This window comes from Centropristis striata, chromosome 5, assembly GCF_030273125.1.
Source record: "Centropristis striata isolate RG_2023a ecotype Rhode Island chromosome 5, C.striata_1.0, whole genome shotgun sequence".
In the NCBI taxonomy this organism is placed as follows: Eukaryota; Metazoa; Chordata; class Actinopteri; order Perciformes; family Serranidae; genus Centropristis; species Centropristis striata.
Window position 1 is genome coordinate 28405992 of NC_081521.1, and position 25809 is coordinate 28431800.

Here is a 25809-nt window from a genome sequence, read left to right on the forward strand (position 1 = left end):
CTGTTTTGATAAGCTGTTTGGAGTGCAATGACATACGATTGTGATTATTCTTCAAATATGGAATTATTCAGTCTTTTTGAACATGAACTCACAAAGGTTCTCGCCTTGCTCCCTTTGTTCTGAACGACCAAAGTACAAAAGCATTGTTCCTATTAAACTCTTAAGACTCCTGTGTGTGCTGATCTCTCACTTTTGCCAGAGGACAGTAATCCACAAACAAAACTGTGCGCTACATGTCTAAAGTGAGGATTAGTGTGAGCCTATTCAAGTGTACTGTATGGTTAGTGTCTTGTGTGTGTGTGTGTGTGTGTGTGTTAGTGTATGTGTGTGTGTGGGTGAGTGATAGAGCATGAGAGCAACTAGGACACAATGACACACTGCAGCAGGTGACATGCTGCAGGAGGGGAGGAGAAAAAACAAAAAAAGAAAAGCCGTCATGATGAAAATGCCCACGTGGGCCTTATACATCTCACCTCTCCATCAGCCAGCTGCCTAGCTGCTGATCCAAGCCAATTTGTCTTTAGGAAGGCTCAAAAGGAAGTGCTGCTCCGTCATTTTGGAAAAACACACGGCCTCTCCTCTGCCTGCCTGCAGCCCGGACGGCCTCCTCCTGTATAATAAACTTCTGCGGGCAGGGCCGTGCAAAAGGCAGGCCAGGTCAACCTTGGATTAATGATATCTCCGGCTGGCTCAGGGAAGCCTTACCTTCCCAATCAGAGTCCCTTGCCACCGCAAAGGCACATTAACTTATCTGGCGAGTCATTTGCATTTCCCTCATATCCTCTCTCTATCCTCCCTCGCCTCCCTATCTGCCCGTCTCCGGCTGACGTCAAGGCTGTTAAGTTGAGAGCGTTTGGTTATAAATTAACATCTGTCCAAGTTCAGGCATAATAGAGCTTGCCCCTGACCTTGATCAATAGCTGAGGTCTCCACTGAGAATTGTTTCATTTTACATTGATGTTCGAGTGACTGAGAGCACTTCCCAGTCAGGAAATTTCAAATTAAAAGCTGCACTCGGTGAATTTGTCCTGTAAAAACACACTGATTAAATCACATTATGGTACTGCATTAGGCTGTGCCCTGTCCCTACCTCTAATGGACACCACTCTGCCAATGCAAAGGTAACATCTGAGTATAATACCAACTGTCATGCAACCATTGTTTGGCGAATGTTATGTCAGTGAACAAGACACACGCATGCTTAGCAGCCCCGCCAGTCTTGGATTTTATACCAGAAGAATCCAATTGGCTCAGTTGGTAAACACGAGCATGCTGTGTGCAGTTTACTGATGCTATGCTGCATGTTTTCAGGGTATTTAAGTCCAAATAGCTCATTACCAGTTCCTTCAGGCTGCCATTTGAAGCCAAAATATGTACAATTTCCTAGTACGGCTCTTTAATGACACAAATGAACCCAAGAACGTGAGGTCCAGCAACACAAACACCAACATTAAGTCCATTACAAACTCATTTTCTGGGCAGTACATTTAAGGGTGCAGGGATAATCGAGCAGATAATGACATGGGTGACAAATATGAGTGCAGAGGCCAGTTCTATTTTCACCCAGGACTGCCAGTGTGAGAGAAGTTTGGCATTGGCTGTGTGAAGCTCGTTGTGTCCTGGCAGTCAGGTTGAAAAATCACCTTTGGCAGTCACCTTGCTTTAGAGATACCCGGTTAGGTTTTGTTTGGTCAAATCACTGCCAAACAAAGAGAGGCTGAGAGGGAGATAGACAGAGAGAGAATGAAAGAGACAGAAAAAAAGGGAAGGGACAGGGAGGGATACAGAGAGGAGAGGACAGCTAGCTTGTGACCTCTGTGGCAGCAGGATTTGAGCCCCAATCGATGCTCACAGCAAGAAATAAATGAGATTTTTTGCCTTCTTGCCAATGACAGTTTGATGAACATGTCAAAAAGCACGGTGGTTAAATGAAATCTCTCCTTGCTACCGACTTTTAATAAAAAGAACCCCAGCTTAGACACAAAAACTCAGTGTGGGATGAATAAATGTGCCTAGCAGGTGATGTTTGGGTCGAGGTAGCTTTCAATATGGTTTTTACCATTGAAACATCACATTATTTAAGCATTTGCAGTCCAAATGCATGATAGATATGTGTATTAATCTTCAATACAAATTTTGCCCCGGCACAGTTTAAAATGACCAACACACAAAATTATATCCAGGCTTGTAGGAAAACTACAAATTTGAACCATAGCAGCTTTAAAACAAAGCCAAACAGCACAGCAGAATGTGTACTGTAAGAGGAGTTGCTCAAAGTGTCAAACCCACAAAATATAACCAGATTCTGCAGTTTCTATCAGCTCCACAGAGCTTTGTGTTTTTATATACCTTATTGTGTTAGTGTTAAGCTCCTCAACCTTTCTGTACACATGGTTCAGTCTCACTCCTCTCATTAACCTCATTTCCAGAAGGTGTGAAGTGGGCAGCTGTTTTAGTTAAAAATCTTCCACTGTATGCTACCTAGTGAGCATCAAACAGCAGAAAACGTTAGCATCACGCAGCTAAAGAGCCATTAATTTCCCTGAGGATTGAGGGAGGGGAGGTGCATGGGTCGAACAAACAGCAGAGTTTCACCCAGGAGAACAGGGTTTGTGTCCCATGTGCAAACAAAAGTAAATGACGTAACTTACGTTTTTTACGAAACTTTTTGGCTCACGTCACCTTCGTAAATACTTCACTTCCGGCATTTATGTACATGTATTTATTGTTTAAACTGTCTTTAAACGCCCTACCAGGAAGTTTTTTGCCCTAAAGCTAGGTCAGTGGTTTTGTCACCTAAATCCAAAAGAGACTGCAGCCTTTTTTACAACCGCAAACCGTACGTGTATGTATAATGACGCTCATATGTGTTGTTATTGGTGGTGTCGACAAACGGTCTATTCTGTCGTTTAGGTTGGAGACATGTTCACAGCTTGTTCTGCTGCCCCCAAGTGGCAAAAATGTATTAATGCTGCTTTAAGATCCAACATGACCCTCATAGCTTCATAGTCAGAGAAATGTGGATTATATTTTAAACTCAACACATATTTCTAGTTGTGAAGTGGTAATTAGTGCTGTGTTTGAAGGATATGTTACACTGTTGCTGTATTAATCTTTAAACCTGGTCCTAAATAAAGGTGTATTTCCTAATCGTGGTTGTATTGAAGCATCAACTGAAAATGAGCAAGCCCCTAAAACTGAAGCACCTGAATGTATTCATCTTTCATTCATGATTTACAACTTCGAAGTAGAGAAAAGTTACACAAATACAGTGGTGTATTTTCTTACCCTGCCTGAACACGTACAGACTTTGTGAATAAACCTTCACCTACATAAAACAATATCACTCAAAATTGTCACCACAGAAATTATCCTACAAACCTAACCTAACCTAAAATTATTAACACAGTGCTAGTGAAGGACATGTACTTGTGGACATAGAGTATGTTCCATGCTAGAACATTTACCAACTAAAGTCGGTTCAATCTTTAGCAACCAGTTACATTTTCTGAATTCCTCACTTCTCTATCTGTAGTTAACATGTTGAATTAAGTGGCAAAATCTAAACTGCAAGCAGTTACTTCTCTGATAACAGTTCCATAACAAGGCCATACTGGACTAATGACGCGGAGAGAAAAATCGTTTTAATCACTATGCATGTATGTATAATAGTAGCTATTGTCAGTCTTTAATTATGTGTGTGTGTGTGTGTGTGTGTGTGTGTGTGTCTGTACATTGCGGTAAGCCCTATCAGGCATCCATTGCAAAGAGCCATTTAGGACTAATGGTGCCTACACCCACGCTGTGTTGGCTTAAAAGCTCCTGAAAAATGTGGGAAAGGCCCCTCATTTGTAAAACAGAGTCGCAGCTTACAGCGGTTGAGCCAACTCTCTCCCAAACACCACAAAGCACATTCATACAGGCATATTCAACACACGCTAATGCGCTGTATGACCCTTCCGAGATCGCCTCTCCTACAAGCAGGCACCTGAGCAGGACAGGTTGGGGGAAGACTTCCGTCAAAAGGCGGTGCGCTGATAGTTAGAATTGCCAATTAACGTCGGTGTCAAAGTGTCAATCTAGGCTGATTTCCACTGAGTCACAAAGCAATCTAAAACACTTATTGAAGAAGAGGGTGCAGAGAGAGAGAGAGGGGGAGAGAGAGGAGGGGAAAGTTTAAGAGAGAGAGATCAGAAACAATTACTCTTACATGCCTTTTCTCTCAGTGTCAAAGGCATCGCTGCATAATTCAGTCAAGCCGGATGGCAAATTCTATGATGGCCAAAAAAAGGGGTCGCTGAAGTGTATTGCTTCGATGATGGCATCTTTTTACAGGAGGATACACTTCCCTTGTGTGCCTGCTTGTGTTAGAGAACACACGGTAGCTCATCCTGTTAACAACAGATGAATGGAAATGACTGCAATTTTCAGGTGGGTGTAAAATGGCATTGCTACTAAGGGAGCTTCAATCAACCATCCTGAAATCTGCGTGCCTTCAAGTCGGAGACAGGAGGTATTTTTTTACCAAACAAAGCTGAGTGGAATTGTTTCGCAGCTGAACGGTGTGGGAGGCATACCGTGCACCTGTACTGTTTTAGCTCTGAGTCCTCTATCATCCTCTCTGTGTTTCCTGTCAAACAACGTCCTGTCATTTTTCAACAAAAGTAAAATATCGCAAAAATAAATACACTGAAAAAAGTTTAAAAAACAGGTCGTATTAAAATTCTGCCCTATCCCTTCTGATTGACGGAAACACTCTCCTAAACTGAGTCTCAGTCAACATCTGCACTCCTCTTCCTTCAGGCAGATGTGTTGAGCCATGAAGAAAGAGCTGAGCAGAGGAGAAACACAAAGTGAAGCAGCATCTGCTCAGTCTGGCCCCTTCATCTCCTCTTGGCTCGGTTTCTGTAAATCAGGGGAAAGGGGGTTTGACTCTGCACGCCTGTCACCAGGCATCAGCATTTAAGTCCAGATTTAACGCTCGAGAAAAGGAGATTCATTTTTACCCACTTTATTGAGAGTCAATACAGAGAGTAATGGCAAATTTATTGGATTGCTATGGTAACCGTTGGGAAAAGTGGTTTCTCTCTGTCTCTCTGTGTGTCTCTCTCTGTTGAAGAGGCTGTATTGTACGCCTCTACAGGTCTCGCTCGGGTCAAAATGCTGCATTACAATGTTCACTGAGCTCCCTTCTTTAAAAATAGATTCCTGAGACACTTAACATACATTTTACATGTGCTCACTTTGCTCTACAGTGGATGTAGACTTACTTATTTACTCCACTCATTTAACCCTCCACCCCCTTCACAAACTTGAAAACGTGATGTGAGTTGGTGCCGGATGGATCTTTTTATTTTAAATGCCTGCTGACTCCTACACTGGATGTCATATTATCATCATTATCTATCAGGACCACATGGTTCCTTTCCTTAACTCGACACAAGCCTGTAACATTTAACCTTGTGACTCTCAGACGCTCTAACAAGACCTAAGTTATCAGTAGTGGCTTTACTGACTGCAGTTTTAATCATCTCGTATCCATAATGGAGCTGACAGCTCCATCTGCGTGGAGTAGAGGGGGGTCGCAGCTACCAGCAGCACAATCACCGGGAACAATCAGTGAGCATCTGGAGGCACCACAGCTATAAGCCCCCTCTCACCACCTCCTCCTCCTCCTCCTCCTCCCACCTCCTCTAGGATAGCCAGAGCGCCGTGAGAGCAGTTATCAACAGGAGGCATCCACTAAAAGCCGCAGCATCCAGACCAACTCCCATCCAAACTGACTGAGATGTGCACAAGATACATTCTGATGCTGAGAATGCACACTGATGTCACATTGTCTCAACACAGGAAATAACACATTAGATGTAAGCCATTAACCACCAATGATGGATGTTCTATGGCGACTCACTACGATGACCAGTGGCCTGTTGTGTTATGCCGCATCGCCGCTGCATGGTGCGGCTGGATCTACTCAACTGGATTCCCTCATTTTTGGTTTTTCATTGACAAAAGCTGTGGATAGTAGCTGGTACCTCAAACTTTTTTTGTATTTTCACTACAGTGACACAAGACATCCTGCACAAACTTTAGTATTTAAAATGTCCTAAATACCATAAAAAATGTTTGAAGAAATTTCAGTAAAACATCAGATTGCATCAGAAATAGGGCGTAATATAAAAAATGTATTATCACCGTAGTAGACGCGTAAATCAAGCATTAGTAAAAAAACTTTTAAACTGTAGAAAACACAGTTTTTTCATGTAAAATTAAAGGAGAAATATGATAATGTCAGAAGGACACAATTACCCTAAACATAAAGGGACTACTCAGTCTATATTACAGTTTTATTTCTGATATTTACATTTAAAATTACAGTAGAAAACCCGCTCACTGTATTTTTCACGGGGAAGTTCTGGCAACCACAGCTGACAGTTTTTTTTTACCCTAAATTAAACAGATTTTTTTTTACAATGCATCAATAGCAAAGGCAGTTTTTTTATTCATTCGCCCGGTTTTAAAACATGGCAAAACTACAATACTACATTGACATTTCTCTGTCTCTCTTTCTCTGCCAAGAAAAGGATTCAGCGAGTGTTGTGTTGAAGTTTCACATGGCGGGGCTATCAGCAATCAGCTGAGAATCACCCCTACACTAAGGACCACTATCTGCAGGAAATTAAATGGAGAAAAGATCCCGGTACCAAGAGTGAGTGAGTCGAGTAATGCCATACCATGCAGTGGAAGCACATCACTATTACATCTTCTGAGGAGGTTATGTATATTGGTGCAGTTGGTCTGTTTGTCAGCCTGATTGTGAAAAAACTACTGGCCTGATTCTCATGAAACTTGGTGGAAGGGTGTAGCATTGGCCAAGGAAGAATTCATAACATTTCAGAGTGGATCCAATTCATGGGGCAGATGCACAAATTCATTTTCTCTTTCGTATTGCATTGTGAGAGAGAACATTTGTGCTGCATTCATGTAGTGTTAGAATACTTGGAAAAAATTGTTTACAGATTATATTTCGTGGCTCACCTGATCTGTTTCCTTTGCACTTTTTGACATGCAAATACTGGAAACAGATATCAGTGTGTTGTTTAAACCCTCTGAGCAAGACAACACATCTTTTTTTGTGGCGTCCATGTTGTTTCCATGCACATTACGATTAAAAAAAAGCTCATGAATGCACTTCCGAACGCACAACTTCCGAACTCAGGAAATGGGACCATCTGAGGAGTATGTGAATGCACCATTGGCCTTGGCAGAGGTGTGCGGTCTTTGAATGCCATTCTACTTTTAACATTGGACAGTGCCCGTTTACAGAATTAAGGACACATCCACAAAACTATGCATGAAAAAAGTGCAAAAAGAAATCTAGCCATTTAAATGAAACAGAAAGAAGGAAACAATATTTGCAAAAGGCCTTTTAACTAATTATAAGCAGTATTAACGTCTCTGTCCAAGGAAAAGGTGTGAACTTGTTGTATTTTCCACAATAACAGAAAGTGTTGTCCCTTTTGTTGTCGGGCACTATCAATGCCAACAGTGAGTGGGAGTAAAGACACATAGCCTGCAGTCAATAAGTGCAGCACAGACAAGCTGTGGCGAGCTGTCATGTACTTTCTGGGTCATTACGTAGTTGGTTTCCAACCAAACCAAAGTGGTTGGCAAAATGTCACACAAGAAACAAAAAACACGAATGGCCCAAGCACAGAGTGTGTCCATTTGGATATAATGTCCATGGCTCATTCGTACAGACTGACTGAAGGCTCCGCACATTCATTTTAAACAGAAAATGTTTCCAACCCAGCTGGAGCTTAATCACGCAGTATCGGTAAATAAAATATCCTCCATCATGTTAGTTTAGCAATTAAGAATTTATTCTTCAATGATGGTAGGTTTGTTGCCTTTTCCCCCCAAACAAAACACACTGGCTGACCTAATTCACAAAACAGTCAAAGTACTTGACAGTCAGGTCACATGGCAGATTATGTGTCATCGTTGTACCAGACAAAAGGATATTTTATCTGCACTGAAAAAGCAAATAAATGTCCAAATCTAAGGGTGTTAAAGGATTAAGTTACAGCAAAAAAAAAAACACAACACACATACTGTATTTGATGTACTGGCCCTAGCTGGCATCACATACATGGTAATATTATGAATTTTGAATGGTGGATTCTGCCTGTTAATCCAAAGTGTGTGTGTGTATTCTGTGGACCATCTGACTTAATATGGGGAGACATTTTCTTTTACTTTGGCAACTGTTCCAGTGGGCTCTGAAGCTTGCCGTTTCTTTTTCTGTCTTCATGGTGAAACAGATGCAACAGGCTGTCAAGGATGCATCATCACTTGATATTGATGAGTAGATTCTGGACCACATTCAAGTTTAGGAACTGAAAGATTCAGACGACTCTGTGTGCACTAGCATTTTGCAATCACTGCCTGCCCTGCTCTCTCTGCCTCCTTCCACAAACAACCACTTGCATCCATGTTTGACAGTGATGTGCACACACCCCCAAACACACAGTGTGAGATGATTACGGTCATGATACACACATGCCTTACGTGGCTGACACAAAGTACACTAATGGCTTGAATTTGTGCTGGTTGCCTACAGTATTCATGAGTCATGGCGAATTAGTTCATGCAGACCATTTATGCAGGGGTGAATGTGCAAGCTGTAATCTCACAGTTTCTGAGAGGCTGACTAGCAATGATATTTACATTTCCTAAACTGCAGTGGCTGACGCAATTGAGAAGTAAATTATAAGTATTATTTTTCTTGAATTGTATATTATAATTTAGTTGTATAAGTAAATAGAAATTGGTCATATTCAGTTGATAACCCCACATAAAAATGGTGGGATAGCAAGCAATTTTAAACCTGAGAGACCCACAAATACCCTTTTTTTTATTTTTTAAGGGAACAGGGCGTCTTTAGGGTGAGATAGAAGATCAACAGTTCACGCCACATGTAAGTGGTGTACATAATCTGAAAGCTGTGAACCGGAAGATTCATTTGAGACACTGCTCTGCACCGTGTTTTTCTCATCATGAACCTGTAATCAACATTGTGTTAGGTGGCTATTTAAGTGTTGAAAGTTTAGAGTGTATATATATAGGACGTTATTATTATGAAGCCATTCCCATGCTCTATAATGTCTCATAAGTTGTTGCAGCATTCATTGTTGATACCATTTGTAAGACAGATATGATTGATCATTTTTTTTTACCTCTTAAGATGTAAATGGCCAAAAATCTCTATAATATACTATATTATGACTCCGCAACCTTGAGGAATACCATAGAAAAGCCCATGCTGTGTAAAAATCCTTTTACATTTCGGAGTTTTCTGCAATAAGTGGATGGCTCACACTTCTGACTGCTGAAAAATTCACTTATTGTCCGTCTACAAAAGCCAGACACCCTCTGAATGCCCTTGGTCTCTAGTTTGTGGTTGTAAAGGTTCATGAGGGTGTGATTATCTTAGAGGTCACAACAGGTCGTTTGTGGGATTAAGTGAGATCTACCATGGGAAATAACATCATCACACCGGAATAATTGGGCTCTCAAGCAATCGACAAGAGTCTCAGCTTTCCACATACCCAATTTATGCAATTCCAAGACTGTTTAGGGAGACCAGTATGCAAAAATATACAAAATTATTAGAAAAAGTAAACCAGGCAGAAATTACACATTTGTACAGCATGGTTTCTGCTGCGAACTGCATAGGATTTGTTGTCCCGGATTAACTCTCCGGGTTAACTCTTTTTTGATACATTTCGCATTTTCATCACTTTTTTCCATTTTATAACTCATACAGGGTCTCTGGAGGTTTCAATAATTCAAATGTAAGAGTTTTTAAAACGTTTTTAGACCATAATGAATACAATTTATGACCCATTTCACATCCATACTGGCAAAAAAGTACAAAAGACCAGAAGGAAAATCGAAGGCCCGGAATTACTTGCAAAGTCACATTGGAATAAAAACTTAACTTAAAACACCAGAAGCCCCTCTATTGAGAACAAATATTTGTTTAGAACTCAAAAATCGAAACATTTAAAAGCAAGAATAAAGTTTATGCATTTGTTTTAAATAAAAACATAAATCCATTTTTAAGACCTTTCAAAATCATATTTAAGACAATTTATGCGATTTTAAGAGAATTTTAGATATTTTACGGCCTTAAATTCAAATTATTGGATTCTAGCAGTTTTAAGACTTTTTAAGACCCTGCTGATACCCTGTAAATAGTAATTGATTCTCAAAGCTCTACACATAATACAGATATGTTATGAGCCACCTGTCATTTCTACACCAGCGCTTTTAGATTACAATTAGTAGTGATGTTGGGTTGGCTGGGGGCGTTTCTCCCAGAGGTTTACTCTGAGCTCTTTCTGTTGGAGAGGCTGGATCGTGACGCATCTGCGCTGCTATTCTGAATATTGGAACTAATCAAATAGTGACAGATTACAATATACAATATACACATTTAAAGAGGAAGATGTTTTAATGATTTCCGCCCTCACAGAGCTTCATGTTTTGCAGCTTGTTTTTATTTAAACACTCTTATTTGATTGTATAAGCTTGAACGTGGACATAAGTAGCTCTTACATCATCCACCTGAGATAGTTGTCACGGTTAAGTTGGCACAGTGAGCATGACCCTGGAGGACAACAAAACGCAACAATGGCAAGAAAGCCACTTGCAGTAGCCAGCAAACAGCCGGGGGCCAGACGTATACCAAATCCATTTATATCTCAAAACACTGTAGATCCAGGACAAAAGTCTGCATGCATGAAAGCAAACATACATAATGCATATACAGACTTTGAACTGGTTATGCATTTTTCAGTGTAATACGTCTCAATTATCATGACACTGTGTGCGTGTGTGCGAAAGCAGCCTAACTCCTACTCTCAAAATCAGCCTTAAATGGAAGTTGACACGCCACAGTTTGAATCTGTTTGAGCAAGAAGCAGAAAACCTCTTTTAGCACTGCCAAAGCAGCCCTTTGTCTTATGCACTGACATATGACATGCTGTAATGCACAAGTCTTACTGAGGCAGAGGCAGCTTTTTTATGTTATGAATTTAATGTATAATTTGGATGTCAGCTGATTTACTCACTAAAATGTATGCTTGTTAAAAAGAATGTTTACACCAATATTTTAATATGCAGCTAACATACTACTATGATATCCTGAGGTGCAAAATAACTTACACTTAACAATTTCAAGCAGCTGAGTGTACATGCAAGCAAGATTCATTTGAGACGGATTAAAATTCCATTGATCAAACTGCAGTGTAGCTGTGTTATTACATCTGTATAAGGCTAATTTATCAGGCTGTTGATTTTATCAGTTGGTCTTGGCCTATCACAGACATTATCTTCATCTATTGGTATCCTGAAAGTATCTTGTATCCTGAACGGACAGTAATGGTGTTTATTTAGCCATTTATTTTATGTATTCTTTATTATATATATCATAATGTATAATAATGTTCAATATAGTCTTTTAATAAAGTTATTGGTTGGTTGGTTAGTTAATTTAAAAAAAAATAAAGTTATTGGTTTAAGAAACAAACCTCTGAGCTTTGTAGAGACATATTAGTGCACAATCCACATAAAAAAAAGGTAAATTTTCATTCCAGCTCAAAAATTTACTATACCGGATTGGTAATCGGTGAATTATTTTGCTCTAAAGTCAGTTTTGGTCTCAAAAATTCCCCACATAATTTGGCTTCACATTGTTGGAAATGGGCTTCCATACCATTTAACCTATTTACACCTAAACTTACAGAACTAACTCTTCACTGAGAAGTCTGAATCAGCCAATTCCAGCCAATCGAACCATTACTCATTCGTGTTGTTATGCAGCCATGCTAAAAACAGTCAACATTCATGATAACATAATGATGCTGTAAAAGATTTTTTCTCTATCACTGAATGCACTTATTCTTGTTTCCTTGTCATAGTTTCATGAATGTTTTGTAAAGTTTCAGGATACAGTTGTTGTTTTGCAGGCCTCTTACTTTTTTGTTTCTTTTTTTTTGTCGGCTCCTCCTATCATTGTGAGGCAGAATTCACCAATCGTTGGGTTGTTCACCTACTAATAGGGAACTTGAGCTGGGATGAGACTCTTGTGAGACAGGTTAGGCCTCATTCACTAACTATTAACGTTTTCTCTAGTGGTATTTGTTCTTAGGCAAGAACAGAATCTATGCACAGTTTTATTATGGGATTTAAATCAAAAATATTTTTGCCATATTATTGTTTGTAATATTAATATTATTACTTGCCTTTATTGGATAGTACAACTGAAGATGTGGGGGAGAGGGATGAGGGGATGACATGCTGCAGTGTAGCATAGAATTGAGCCCGGGCCTGCCAGCAAGAAATCAGTCCACTCTTTACCAGGTGAGCTACCTGGTTATCTCATTGGCTATTTTTTGTGCCTGTGTTTTTTTATATCCACAACTGACGCTCCTAAATATGCTCATTTGGTGTTCACTTTCTGCAGAAGTACCATCACCGACAACTGAATTTTTTCAGTTGTCGGTGGACAACTTTTTTTGGAATCCGGTTCTCCGCCCTATTTAGACTTCCATTTGGGCATTGTTCACTAAATTCTGTTATCTCTTCTTTTCAGTATATACACGGCCACCCATGAAGCTGGAATAATTTTGTTTTCAGACACAATACTCTGTTAATTGTGGTTTCAATTTCATTGTGATATGCTTGGAAGAGATTGATTAATAAAGTTCTGAGAAAATATACACTTTATCTGTCAAGAGTAAATCACAATGTCACAGTCATTTCATGGAAATAGGTATTTATTCCAACTTTATGGGCGAATGCGTATGTGTGACTGTACACACAACACCCTTTTATGAGGACTAGCTGGGAGTGTATCTAAGCTTACTAGGATCAACTGCCAAACCCTTATAATGACAGAATAGGATTTATCATTACAAGAACACATGAGAAATCCTACAGTTTTAAAACACCTTCATGAAAATAACTTGGACTTTACTTTGGGACTTTCTTAAGAAAAGAAATTGAATATGATATTAATGAATGGGGCCCAATGCTTTCTTGATGGCGTAGTGGGTTACACAGGCGCCCCATGTATAGAGGCTACAGTCCTCGCTGCGGTGGAGCCGGGTTCGAATCCGGCCTGAGCTCCCTTTACCGCATGTCCTCCCCTCTGTCACCCCCTTTCTATCTGTCTCTCGCTTTCAATAAAGCATGTAAAATGCCAAAAAAAATAATCTTTAAAAAAAAAAAAAAAAAAAGAATCATCCTTTACCCAGTAAAACCGAAAATCTAGTAACTCTCTTTCCTTGTACAGTTTTCTTGTATTCTGATCTGCTCGTGTATCTCTACACTATCCAATAAGCATGGGCTGTGTACAATGTGTCATCCTGCCTCAGTTGTTTGCAGAACCACTTCCCCTAAATGATCCCATATGGGACAAAGTATTTTGGAATTGAACTGAATACAAGCCGTAATAAATCACAAGACATGAGCATAAAAATCTAGGTGAGGTAATTTTTTATGTGAGCTCTGATTATCACCTTGCTGTGATTCATCTGTTTAGGATGCTTATTTGTGTTTTTCCTGTCTAACTCTGCGTTAATCAGACTTAGATTGAATGCAATGTATCCATAAACATCTTCAAAGATAAAGCAGGGAGGATAAGAGTAAGAGGCAGAGACAAAGCGAAGCACCTCTCCTTCGGTAATAGTTTCATTTCATCAGCAATCCAATGCCGTGCTGTCGGTGTGGTAATTACGTCTTGCCTTGGGGCCAATATGAGGCAGACACGGGTTAATGTGTTGTGAAGGCAAAAGGAAAGTTTTCTGCAGCACTTAAGCACCTGGGCTTTGCTTTGAAAAGTGATTCTATTCATATACTCTGATGAGACACAGTCTGCGTATTGATACAATGCTGTGCACCCAGTCAGAAAAATCAGACCTTTTTTTAATCCTTATCAACTCTCAGTTAACAGTGGTGACTGATTTCCTCCAGGATACAGTATCAAGCCATCATCTTGAATCACTGGGGGTCTTTGGCTCACCTCCCAATCGAGAGAAAATGAAGAGATCACAACAATGCTGACAAGATGATTACATACTGCCATCTCATTTCACATTCACTATATACGCCTCAGTCACCATAGTACAATGTATATTCATAGCACTAATATTAAAACCTATTTTTATAGTCTCTTTGTTCCCACATAAGAGCTCAGTGTTTCTCTTCTTTAACATGAACAGCACTAAAAGCTATGAGATCCAGGTTTTCTTGTGGTCCGAGTTCAGTACCTTTTGTTGTTTATATTTATCAGGTGCGAAGAGGATCCAACCCCGAATGTTTTCACTAAAGCCCCAAATCTTTAAGCTTTTTTACAATAACTTCAACTTTGTGTAATTTCCGCTCCCCTGGTTGATATGTGATGACAGGGTTGATTGATATGATGGTATAAACAGAGCAAAAGGTAGAAATGTCTACAAGTGGAGATTTTTTAAATACCATTTTAAACCGTATTGTGATCTCGGGAATACAGCTGCCTGTAAATAACTTTATTTGGACTGAATTAAGTTGTGATTACAGAAGGGGAGGGATCCTGTTAACCTGGAAGCCTGTGACACTTGATAATGTCGCAGAAACCTTAAAGCTTCAATTTTGGTAGTACAGTTTGCTTATTTTAAACCATTTCTTATTTGAATTTACATAACTATTACTCTGTGATATGTACTGTGACCATACACTACCGCTCAAAAGTTTGGGGTGATTTAGAAATGTCCTGATTTTTAAAAGAAAATCACAATTTTTAAAAATCAAATTACAGCCATACAGTCTAGACATTGTTAATGTGGTAAATGACTATTAAAGCTGGAAACGGCTGATTTTCTAATGAAATATCTAACATATATTGTCCTGTGTTCCAGTGGCACATTGTGTTAATTCACGCTGATAGTGTTGAAAGGCTGATTGATCATTAAAACACCTGAGTATTATGTTAGCACAGCTGGAAACTGTTCTGCGCTGATTTGAGAAGCAATACAACGATCCTTCCTCAGGCTAGTTGGGTATCTAGAGGTAAAGTTGGAGATTTGAACAGGTTAAAATTATTATTTCTGCCCTTGTCCATGTCTTTACATTATTTTCGATTCATTTTGTAACTCATTTCATAAATAAAACAGTTTAATTTCATGAAAAACTACACGGACATTTTCTGGGTGACACCAGACTTTTGAGCACTAGTGTATATATTATGATTATGATATTATATATCCCATGATAGAAGATCATGGCCTTATCACTCACCCCTGGATCCAAATGTAGCAGATATGTCAGCTTAACATTCATTCTTTGAACTGTACCCCAGCATAGTCTGACAAAAATAGGCTTCAAGATTAGCGATTCTGTTTATGCCAAATTCCTACCCTACCTATGTTATGTCATTTTTGCCTCTTTTAAAGTGGCAGTGTAATGCTTTCAGACAGCTGGAGAACAACTAAATACAAAATAGGATGTTTGCTCGACAGGATGATTTTTTTTTCACTTGGGAACTATCATGCTTTTCTCAAATGGAAAAAAAATACATCTGGCTCCAACCCTGATATTTATTATCTGAATACTAAGATAATGTTATAACATATTTGCTTAAGATATTATTGCAGTTCCAAGTTCAAATGTCTGCATGTCTTCCATAAAAACTAAAAGGTTGAGAAGGTCCTCTCACAACGGCTTCACAAAATTCAAAACATATTGACCACATTCCTCCAGCATAACTCAAGTCTTTGTAGTATAGATGAACTGCCCGGTAAATTTTCTTTTGACTTCATTAGTAAGCTAAAATAGTTTTTTTTCTCACAGTGAAGGGTATTTTCTATCAGCAAGACTTCTACTGTACACTAATTTTTACATTCTTCTGTGTTTTAGGACATTTTTCATTATAATTGAGTAAGAGGTAGCCATGGACTTTCACCGTTCACTCGTGCTGTAAGCTGCCTAATTTTATGGCATTTATATTAATGCACCAAATGGGAAAGCTTCAATTAGCATAGTGCTTGCTTCATAAGTTGTTAAACATGACTTATGTTTTATGGCTACCTGTATGGTCCATTTAAAAGCCGTGTTCTTCCTGGACTTAATGAAATGGTAAATCTAATATGTCTGGCTGGGAGGTCTGTGTGTTCACAGCACAGGGGGACTGTCATAAAAATCACATATGCTCATGTACAGTATTTCAGGCACTTTGGCCACGGTGTGGTCAAGGACATAGTCTGTAAATCTGCTGCTATTTTCCCAAGCTGCAATACTGTATTAAAAAAAAGTAGATCATTACTCTGGATCATTAGTCATGCGCTGCAGTGGAAAGGTAAAAGAGTTTGCATTATCATTAGAGAAAACAGGTAGGAGAAAAGTTCACAGTTTGTTTTATATTTGATTTATTTTTAGCAATATAGCCCAATTTCTGTCCCATTTCATAATGTTGCCAGATGCTTCTTTTCACAAGAAGCATCTGGCCCCAGATCCCACTCACAATTTTGAGTGTATCACAATCATGAGCTGACTACACAAATTATTTTTCACTGCACCCTTCTGGTTCCCAGTGATTTCATGAATTTGTTAATTGTCTCTGGTTAAAGGTGAACCAGGCTATTGTTTTGTAAAAATGACAACCTGCAGAACAAATCCAAAAGCCCAATGTTAGAAATGACTGGCTTTGAGTGAACATCTTCACAGCAGTGTTTGGTTGTGGAAACATGGGGTGAGTCTGTAAAGTGTGATGAAAACAAAAAATCCAACAAAGGCAACTTTCTTAAGCTCACTCACTCACACGAACCACAAAGTTCACACGAGATGATGAGCTGCTGAGTGGTTTTATGCGTCTTACCTGGTGTGTCCCCATATGGCTTTGGTGGTTTGACAGTCTCCCCTAAGTTGACAGTGGCCTTGGTGGTGCTCTTGGGCTCTGGTGTGGTCACCACAGTGAACGTCCTTTGGGAGAGCCTGGTTGTAGTGCTAGTGGTTGTGGCCACTGTGGTAGTTGAGACCTTGGTGGACAGAGTTACGTTGAGCTCCGGTTTGCCGTCATCATCTATGCTATCTGTCCCTGTGGGTCCCCAATCGATAAATCCGGCCACTGTGGTAGTCCGGCCCTCCTGAGACTTATCATAGCTGTCCCATTTGAGCTGCCTCCTGGCTCTAAGTAACAACCTCACTGTGTCTCCTCTGCTCCCGCTGGATAAAGCAACTGGAGCTCCCGCTATTACAGCCAAAGAATCACCTGTCTCCATTTGAGAGTATCTCAACCGGCACTCCTTACACGCCGCTTGTCCTTTATGCGCTGGCTTCCGATGTTTTTGTCCTTTGACTTTTGGCCCAATCCCTGCCCTGTTGTCTTGGGGTGGAGGGACAGGGTTGAGGAGTCGACGGGCCAATGGGCTCACTGTTCTCCAATGAAGCTTGTTGGGGGTGTCCCAGAGTGGCTGCCAGCGAGGTCGAGAGCGAGGCACCGATTTAGGCGTGAGTTTGACCCCCATACCCTGACTGAGGGGACTGCACACGGAGAAGTCCAGGGTGAGGTGGGTCATGGCCAGCAGGATCCACACCCGGTGCCCCACACAGCTGCCTGGCCTCAAAGCAGACGAACTGCAGAGAAGGGAGAAAGTAAACAAGAGAAAATACTTCAGATTTTGACACAGTTTACTTTATGTTCTAGCCATAGAAATTCCTCCGTCTCACACCTTCAAGTTAATGGTCTGTTGTAAAGATTTGCATCTGTATTCAAACTCCATTTGCACTCTTGGCAAAGTTCTACTCCACAACTTCTTAAACTCCTACTCAATTAAGCTTCGATAATAATTAGCTTCGCAGAGCGCCTCTTGAATTACAGTCTAAAGGTCAGGCACAAAGTAAATGTTGTAGAACATGTGAAAGATTATGGATTTGCACTCTTTGCTCTCAGCTGTCAAAAGCAGCGAGGACTTATCCTTGATGTTACAGATTCATATCAATCCAGGGATGATTACACCGACACACAAGGTCAGGCCTGGTTTAGCTGATCATCATATTCTGCATTATCTCCCTCAGACACAAAGTCATCTGATTCCCAAAGGGCAATTTGATTATGCAGTGCAATGATCGGGGAGGTAACACGCAATGCCATTAGAAGACACAGCATGACAAGTATATCACAGGAATCTTCACCTGTGCTGCTATGGCGCTAATGTATTCCAAATCAAAGTATGTCCAAAAATGTCCTTTGTTACTGCATAAACTTCCCTTCTGCTCATCAACAAGATGGCAAGGTGATAGATAGACTGGCTGTCCAGGCCAGGACCCTGCAGTAGACTGATTTTACAGACAACCTTCAGTGGCCCCTGGGACAAAGCTACACATTGATTCCTAAGGGAGAAACCTCATTATGGCCTATCTTTCATCTCTGCTGTCCTTGGCCAATTTAAGCCCACACCGAGGACTCATTTTGGAAGCATCAGGGAGGTGATGATAGATGGAAAAGTGTGAATGGGTTCATCGACTGTCAGAGGCGACACAAAGATGTTCGCAGCTCATGTAATCACCAAGTTGTGTTTTTACAAGTCTTTAACTACTGTCTAGCTATACTGTAGTGACAATTGACAAGACAAACTGGACTTCTGTTGGGAATGTGAAGATTCATAAGTCATAAGTGATTCTTGTCACGTGCAAATCTACATTATTGTGTTTAAATGTAAGTTTTCAGAAAATGGGACAAAAGACAGAGTAGAGATTGAATGGATGAACTGATGGATTATGACTGCTCTGCCATAGATTTAAAATATTGGAGGTGTCAATTTTAATCAGACGCGCAATCTGTCCAACCACTTTCATTCCCTGTTGTCCTGTCAGTAAACTAGGCATTGTCTTTGCTCGCACGGAATGGAAAAACAATTGTGATTTTCAGTTTTGATGTATCAACAAATATAAAGGTATGGCTGTTGCAGAATTTGTAAAATGCAATTGCCTGACAGTAAAGGTGCTTGTCATGTAAGTAAAGTGGCAGATCATAACATAGGGATTATGAGTTGTGGGTAGAGACTAGTACTGAAATCTGGTATTAAACCGGCCTGGGGGCTAAATTATTAAAGACTGGAGTATTGATAAGCTCTGATGTTAGTGGATGTTAGTGGATTTATTTGGACTTTAAAACATTTAGGTGTAACATTAATTTATTTTCCCACTGCAGCATCTTCTCTGCTGAAACACACTAGTTTCTGCAAATGCAATAAAATCTCTTTGAGTAAAATGCCACTACTTTATCAATAATATGATAATAATAATAATGATGATAAGTAGTAGGCTTCAAATAGACCCCATCATTGATCTCTATTGGCCAAGACTGCTTTCAGCAATCGGTGATTGATGTTACCCTTTGTGAGTAATTACAAAACATTGTATGACATTTTTAGAAGGTAAAACTTGAATTGCGTCTTATTATTATTGACATGTGGCATGTGGGTTGGGTAAACTCTGTACTTTTAAGGGTTCCGACCGCATTACATCGGTACTACCAAAATCAGATTCACGTCATATTGATCGGCACCTAATTTTGACTTTGGATAAAAGGGCTATATAATTTCCATTTACCATTTTACCATTTAATTTTGGTACCTGAGAGAGCATCTGGTTGAGACACCCCATGTGTTTGCATGCGGCGGATCCACTGAAAGAACGAATCAGGACAATAGCGAGCCTAAAGTGTGGTAAGACTTTTAAAAACTCCACAGAGACAATGCTCGCTGCAATATAATGTAATACAATATAACACTGAGATGAAGTCGGTCATCTGATGTACTACCCTATGCCATGGTGACAGACTGACAGGCAGGTTGAAATATTAAAAATATTTTATAAGAGAGAAAGTAAAGTACCGTTAGGTATCAGTACTGAAGTGCAAGTACCACAAATGGTGCCGGTATCAGTTCAATGTTAATGGTAAGCATCCCTATTTCACACTTTAACAACATAAGTGATGCTCTGTCAAAATTTGATAGACTTAGACGACTATGAGGAGTGCTTCTGAAACATGTTTTTATTATTCACCCCACCTTTCATTTGACTTGTGAGAGGACCAGCAAACCACTAACTGATAAATAATTTAGAATGGCACTTTAATAGAGCCATAAATGGTGACTGATGTGGTCATTAAAGAGCAATGACAAGGTCAGTGTATTATTGACAGTTTAAAATATGGGCAATAATTTGTCGTGTGAGTGTTTTTGGCTGTGACCTCAGACTGAGATCCTGGCACTTCCCCAATCAACAACATGGAGGTGACTCAAGTTTAACTCTCCAGACCACATTAACGTAATATGTGATAAGGAAAAGCGGTGTAACTCATCATAATTAATATGATCTGGAGCAGGATGAAAAGAAGAGCTATAAATGTTTAATGGACATGTTTGTTAAGCACCTTGCTTTTAATCCTGCTGGGCTCAAACATGGCAACAACAATGGGAGAGAGTTCAGAGCAGCCTGAAGAGCAGCCTGAAGAGCAGCCATGGCAACAACAATTATCTGAGAGGAGAGAAAATGAATAACAGTACAGAATTGAGGTCAATCCTGTGGAGTTGGGTAGTTGACTTGGTTATATAGTTTCTACAAGACGGGTAGGTCTGTTCTGTGGAGCTATCAACAGATCTTTACTTATGAATGAATAGCAAACAGCTGATTAAAGACTGCAAATCACTGACGTTTAAATCAAGCTGGGTACTGATTTGGCTGCATTTTCTCATAAGAAATAATTTACATTACTGAATGTACTGAATTAGATCTGAATGCATTACGCTGCGTGATCTAACTCGTCTTCACTACCACATTTCAGTCAGTGTTGCTTAAACCCACCAGAGAGAAGAGCTTTGATGCATGTTTTCCCCAACAGTAAGCAGCGATAAAAAATGTTAATTATGGTGGTTTTTACAGCTGCACCAACATATTTTAGTACCACAATCAATCAAGACCAACTGTCCTGAGTAGCCTACCATTAAAAGATGAATAATGTGTCGGAAAAATGTTAAAATTGCTGGCCAGCACAGAGCATGCTCAGTAGTGCCCGATGTCTAATAAATCCACTTACTTCGTTGGACATTTCTAAACTTCATCAGTTTTTAAAGCCTGATCAATCAGACCGTTCTTTTCTATTTATCATGGAGCAGATACGATTTCTCATTCATCTGTTCACCTAATCTGATTAATCTCTTCTCATCTGTTTTTTCCAGTCTTGTTTTAATGGCAGCAACAGTCTGCCCTGCTTAATTTTAAAACTTGCTTTGTGTTTAATTATTTGTTAATTAATAGGCACAAACACAGTGTGAGGTAATTAATTAAGGTGACACTTAAATTACACAATTGGTACAACTTGTAACAAACCAGATGGTGTAATTGTCAATCAAATGTTTCTGGTAATAAGACACTTAATCTTTCAGTACATATTTGTGAATATTAACACAGATTAATTTGACTACTTTTAGAAATCGAGTAGCACGCACTTACTTGTCATTTTGATTATTAATTAATTTTCACATTCATTGTCCATCTCACGCTAAATGCCTTCTTGTGATGTGTGGGTCAGGATTTTTCAATACCTAAGGGGAGAATCTAAAAGTATAGAAAATATGAACAATAAAAATGTAATTTAAATGAAAAAAAAGATATACACATGTTGTGGGAAGAGATAAACAACATGTTAACAGGATGTAGTGAACATTATTCCACAGGGTTGAAATGTACATATTGCACAGTACTATGAAGTAATAATGCACCAGAGTGTAGAATATACTGCACAAAAAATTGCACAGCAGTTACATTAATATCCTGTCAGTTCCTTCTGCTGGTGTTGGTCTACTGGGAACAATTTCAGTCAGAGATATTCTAAAGGAAATAAATTTAAGAACTTCTGGAATAATGTGTTCCGAAATATCAAAGAGTAGTAGACACAAAAGCCTACAATATGCATTCAAGAGACACATTCACAATCTAATTTGTCAGCAGAGTTTTGTAAATAAAGAGGACGTCAAATCTGAGCATCAGCGGCTCTCCATGTCTTGACAACTCAGATGAAAGACAAACGTACAGGAACAAAAATGTTCTAGCACACCACAGGAAGTCAATATGTTGTTTTATTTTACGCTAACTTTTAGCTATCACTTCTGTTTAGTTATGCATTGGAAACCTTTAGCAACATATGCTAAGAAGAAGAAGATTACTTTATTAATCCCACAATGGGGAAATTCAACCTCTGCATTTAACCCATCCTTTTTTACACACAAGTGAACACACCATGCAAGGAGCAGTGGGCAGCACATTACTGCGCCCGGGGAGCTGTGGGAGCTAAGATAACCACAATGAGACAGCAGATAAATCAATCATATTGGCGAGCATAAATAAAAATGCAATGTATTAAATTATTCTGTAGTCATTTCATTTTACTTAATATATTTGTTAAAACATATTAAATATAAATGCGTCCTTGATTTTGAGGCAATTGTTTAAGTAACTTTAATATAAAAATGTTTGAGATAGAATCGACTTATTTTGATCACAATAAATATAATCTTTATCTGTATGTAATTCTAAATCAAGAGAATTTTGAATGAATCCAACACAGTAGAATCAGTCCGTTTTTAATTGACAGGCACTTCCTGTCAAGTTGTTATTAACTCAACCTGTAACGTAGTTAGATTTGATTAATAATATTGCGTGCAATCTGTTGCATCAATTTTATTGAGTAGTTATTAGTTATCTTTTTTTACAGTGTGAAAAGGCAGAACTGAAATAGATCCAACATGCTAACGAACATTCGACAGCATCACCCAGATGTGCAGACCGCCGGGACACCTCCTTATCCCTGCTGCTGTCACATTTGCAGGTACTATGCACACAGTTTCTGCATTTTCCCTTTGTTAGTGTTACCATCTAAATGCTGGCAGTTTAGACAAATCCTTGAACCTTTGACAGGCCTGCTGTACCTAGTTACAGTAACAGGCTGAGCGAAGGGCCAATTGATAGAATTCCAGCAATAACAGCACATGCTGCAGATAAAAAGAACTGGAAACAATCATTTCTAAGACCAGTAGTTTCATAATTTAAGAGTGACTCTCTAATATTCTTTGACATCCCACATAATGAAAATATAATTTGGAAGTACACTGCACAGATGGCAGATAAGAGCAGCATTCACAGCGTGAACATACCAGATTGCTTTCTGGTGGGAATGTGTGTCTGGTGTCCTATTTTATAAGCACATGCTCCATCATGTCGTCATTACTAACTTCGGTATATAGTTAAGCTTCAACAATATGGCAGGAAATCCCTTTAGTGGAGATTGTGACATCTCCTGATTCTGAGCTCGTACAGTCCCTGGCTCACATTTCTATCATCACAAAGCATTGTGATTGTACATGCAGTCGCTGCGGGGCACACAGGCAGATGGATTTTCACGGAAGAACCACATTTGGCTGAAAATTTGAAAAACTGGTACGTTGGTGGAGTAAGGCACATTCCTATGCACATGTTTATTGGAAGACTGGGGGAAGTTAAAGTTGACTGTAAGCTACTTTATATGCATTATTCAGCCAGGATTCATTGACCTAACAGGCAACTTTCAAGTCCTGGATCTCAGTATGCCAAGTCCATTCTAGAGCCAGACATACAGGGAATGAAATTACTTTGTGAAGTTATGGAACGAACCGTTAATTAGCGTGTCTGTTGGCCTGGAGGAGTCGGGGTTTGAAGGTCAGCAAAAGACTTGCTGGAATGATGATTTTAACCAGGACTTGACAGACAGCAGATGAAAGAGGCAGCCTGCTCTTCTGCTCAGAGACACACAAGGCAAAACAAAATCTCTGTGCGTTGCACGTACACACACTCCTGTAGTCTCTACCATCAAACTGCATACAGACACAAACACAATATTTTTTGTGTATGCCATGTTTGCTGTTATTTCTCATTGTCTTTTGTACCTATTGATCCAGGGGCCATGATGCCTGCCATATGTTCAGTGATACATATAGCAATCATAGGCAGTGCTGAGAGGAACGCTTCGGTGTGTGTGTGACTGTGTGTGTGTCTTTATGTGTGATCCCATCCTCGGCTGTCCTTCATCAACCTCAAGCAGAATTTCAACAGAAAGCAAGTGATGTAACAGCGTATGTGAGATGTGATATTTCGGAGCAATATATTTGGATTATGCTTCTCAGCCCAAATACGAAAAAGCGCTGGAGGAGGGTTCACCAAGCTTCACTTCTCTCGCTCTCCTCGGTGCCAGTTTAAGCTGTACTATATTCAGCAAATCTACTTCCAACTTATTCTGCAGCTTCCTACAAATGCCACTGTCATGGGGGTTAGGATTAGGCCCTGACGGGCACTCCAAATTAAACACATGATCTTCATGCTTGAGAACAGCAGTCAGCGGCACATAATTAGGGTCTCCCATATTATTTAAATATCATTGGCATATGACTCAAGCCCCGATTTCTACAGCTCCATTGCATCAAAGGGTTAGTCATGAATAAAAAACATTCTGCAACGATGTTTACAACATGCCTATGGCCAAAAAGGCAAGCCAAAAAGTGCACATAAAAAAATAAAAAATAGAAAAAAACAGAAAATAAGGTTTATAAAGTAGAACGGAAGACTTTGCCAGCAGACTTAAAGCACACAGCGTCTGTCGCGCTAATGCTGGAACCAAATCGGACATTTTTATGATTTCCTGTCACTTTGCTCTTCAAAACCCACGCTGCACTGCTGTGCAAACAGGGAGAACATTAGACTGAGTAATCCATTGCACACAGTACTTAATACAATTTACCTGCCCTTGAAACTGGAAACCTCACATAACCAACATAATGCCATCAAAAGACCAAAATGAATGAAGAGCAGCCTTTGAAGTCTGTGAAAAAGATTTGCAGCATAATCCTGAATCAAATGCTTGAGCAAAAGGTGAGAGCGGTTAATAAAAAGGCCATTCACACAGACTGTTATGCCTTGAAGATAGGGGTTGCTTTGCATAAGAGGATGTTGTCTACATCCCACGTTAGATTGTTGACATGTGAAGTGCACTACTGTGGTTTGCACTGTTTTATGATTTATTGTTTTCCATTCTTTCAGCCAGAGCACATCTGAAGGTTTTCCTTTTCTGCAGTACAATGACTAAGGCACTGCAGATGGAGTAATTGCATTCCCCTCCCTATGCTTCATATGTTCCATAAGCTCAAGGGTCTCATATGGAGATGCAGAAAGTGATTTGAATGTACCTCAGTGGCACCAACAGGCTGTCTCTATGCAGTTGAAGGATGGCTGGTGTCTGTGCAGACTGAAGTTATGTGAATGTTTGATTTGTCAGACAGATTATCTGCACAACCAGCACTGGAAAACCCAAGAAGAGCATGAATTGGTTCTGTATAAAGTCGGGTCAAGAGTTAAAACCTAGCTGCTATTAAAATCCCATGATGACCCAAGCCTTATTCATAATCTTAGTCATAGTTCACTCATAGTTCAGTCAGTGTTATTTTCTGTTTATCACTTCGTACTGTACCATCGTTGTATTCACTCCATAGCATGACTTGTATTATGTTATATGATGTTATGTGTGCAAGTGCTAATTTAGGCATTCACTGGAGGCCTCTTGCAATATAGGCATATATCCAGGACAACATGACACACAAACTGAATGAGAAACACCAATCTGTAGGTTTGCAAACAAAAAACCCTTTTCAATAGAAGTCAAGGTGGTTGTATAGA

The 25809-nt window shown here is 39.6% G+C and overlaps 1 protein-coding gene across 1 annotated transcript in view; it reads right to left on the reverse strand.

Moving 5' to 3' along the window:
• Positions 1-25809, reverse strand: part of ajap1 (adherens junctions associated protein 1) — a 63563-nt gene that overhangs the window by 14480 nt on the left and 23274 nt on the right. The window contains exon 2 of the mRNA XM_059332936.1: positions 16922-17679. Within this exon, the coding sequence (XP_059188919.1) occupies positions 16922-17679 (758 nt within the window). The remainder of the gene's footprint in view (positions 1-16921; positions 17680-25809) is intronic.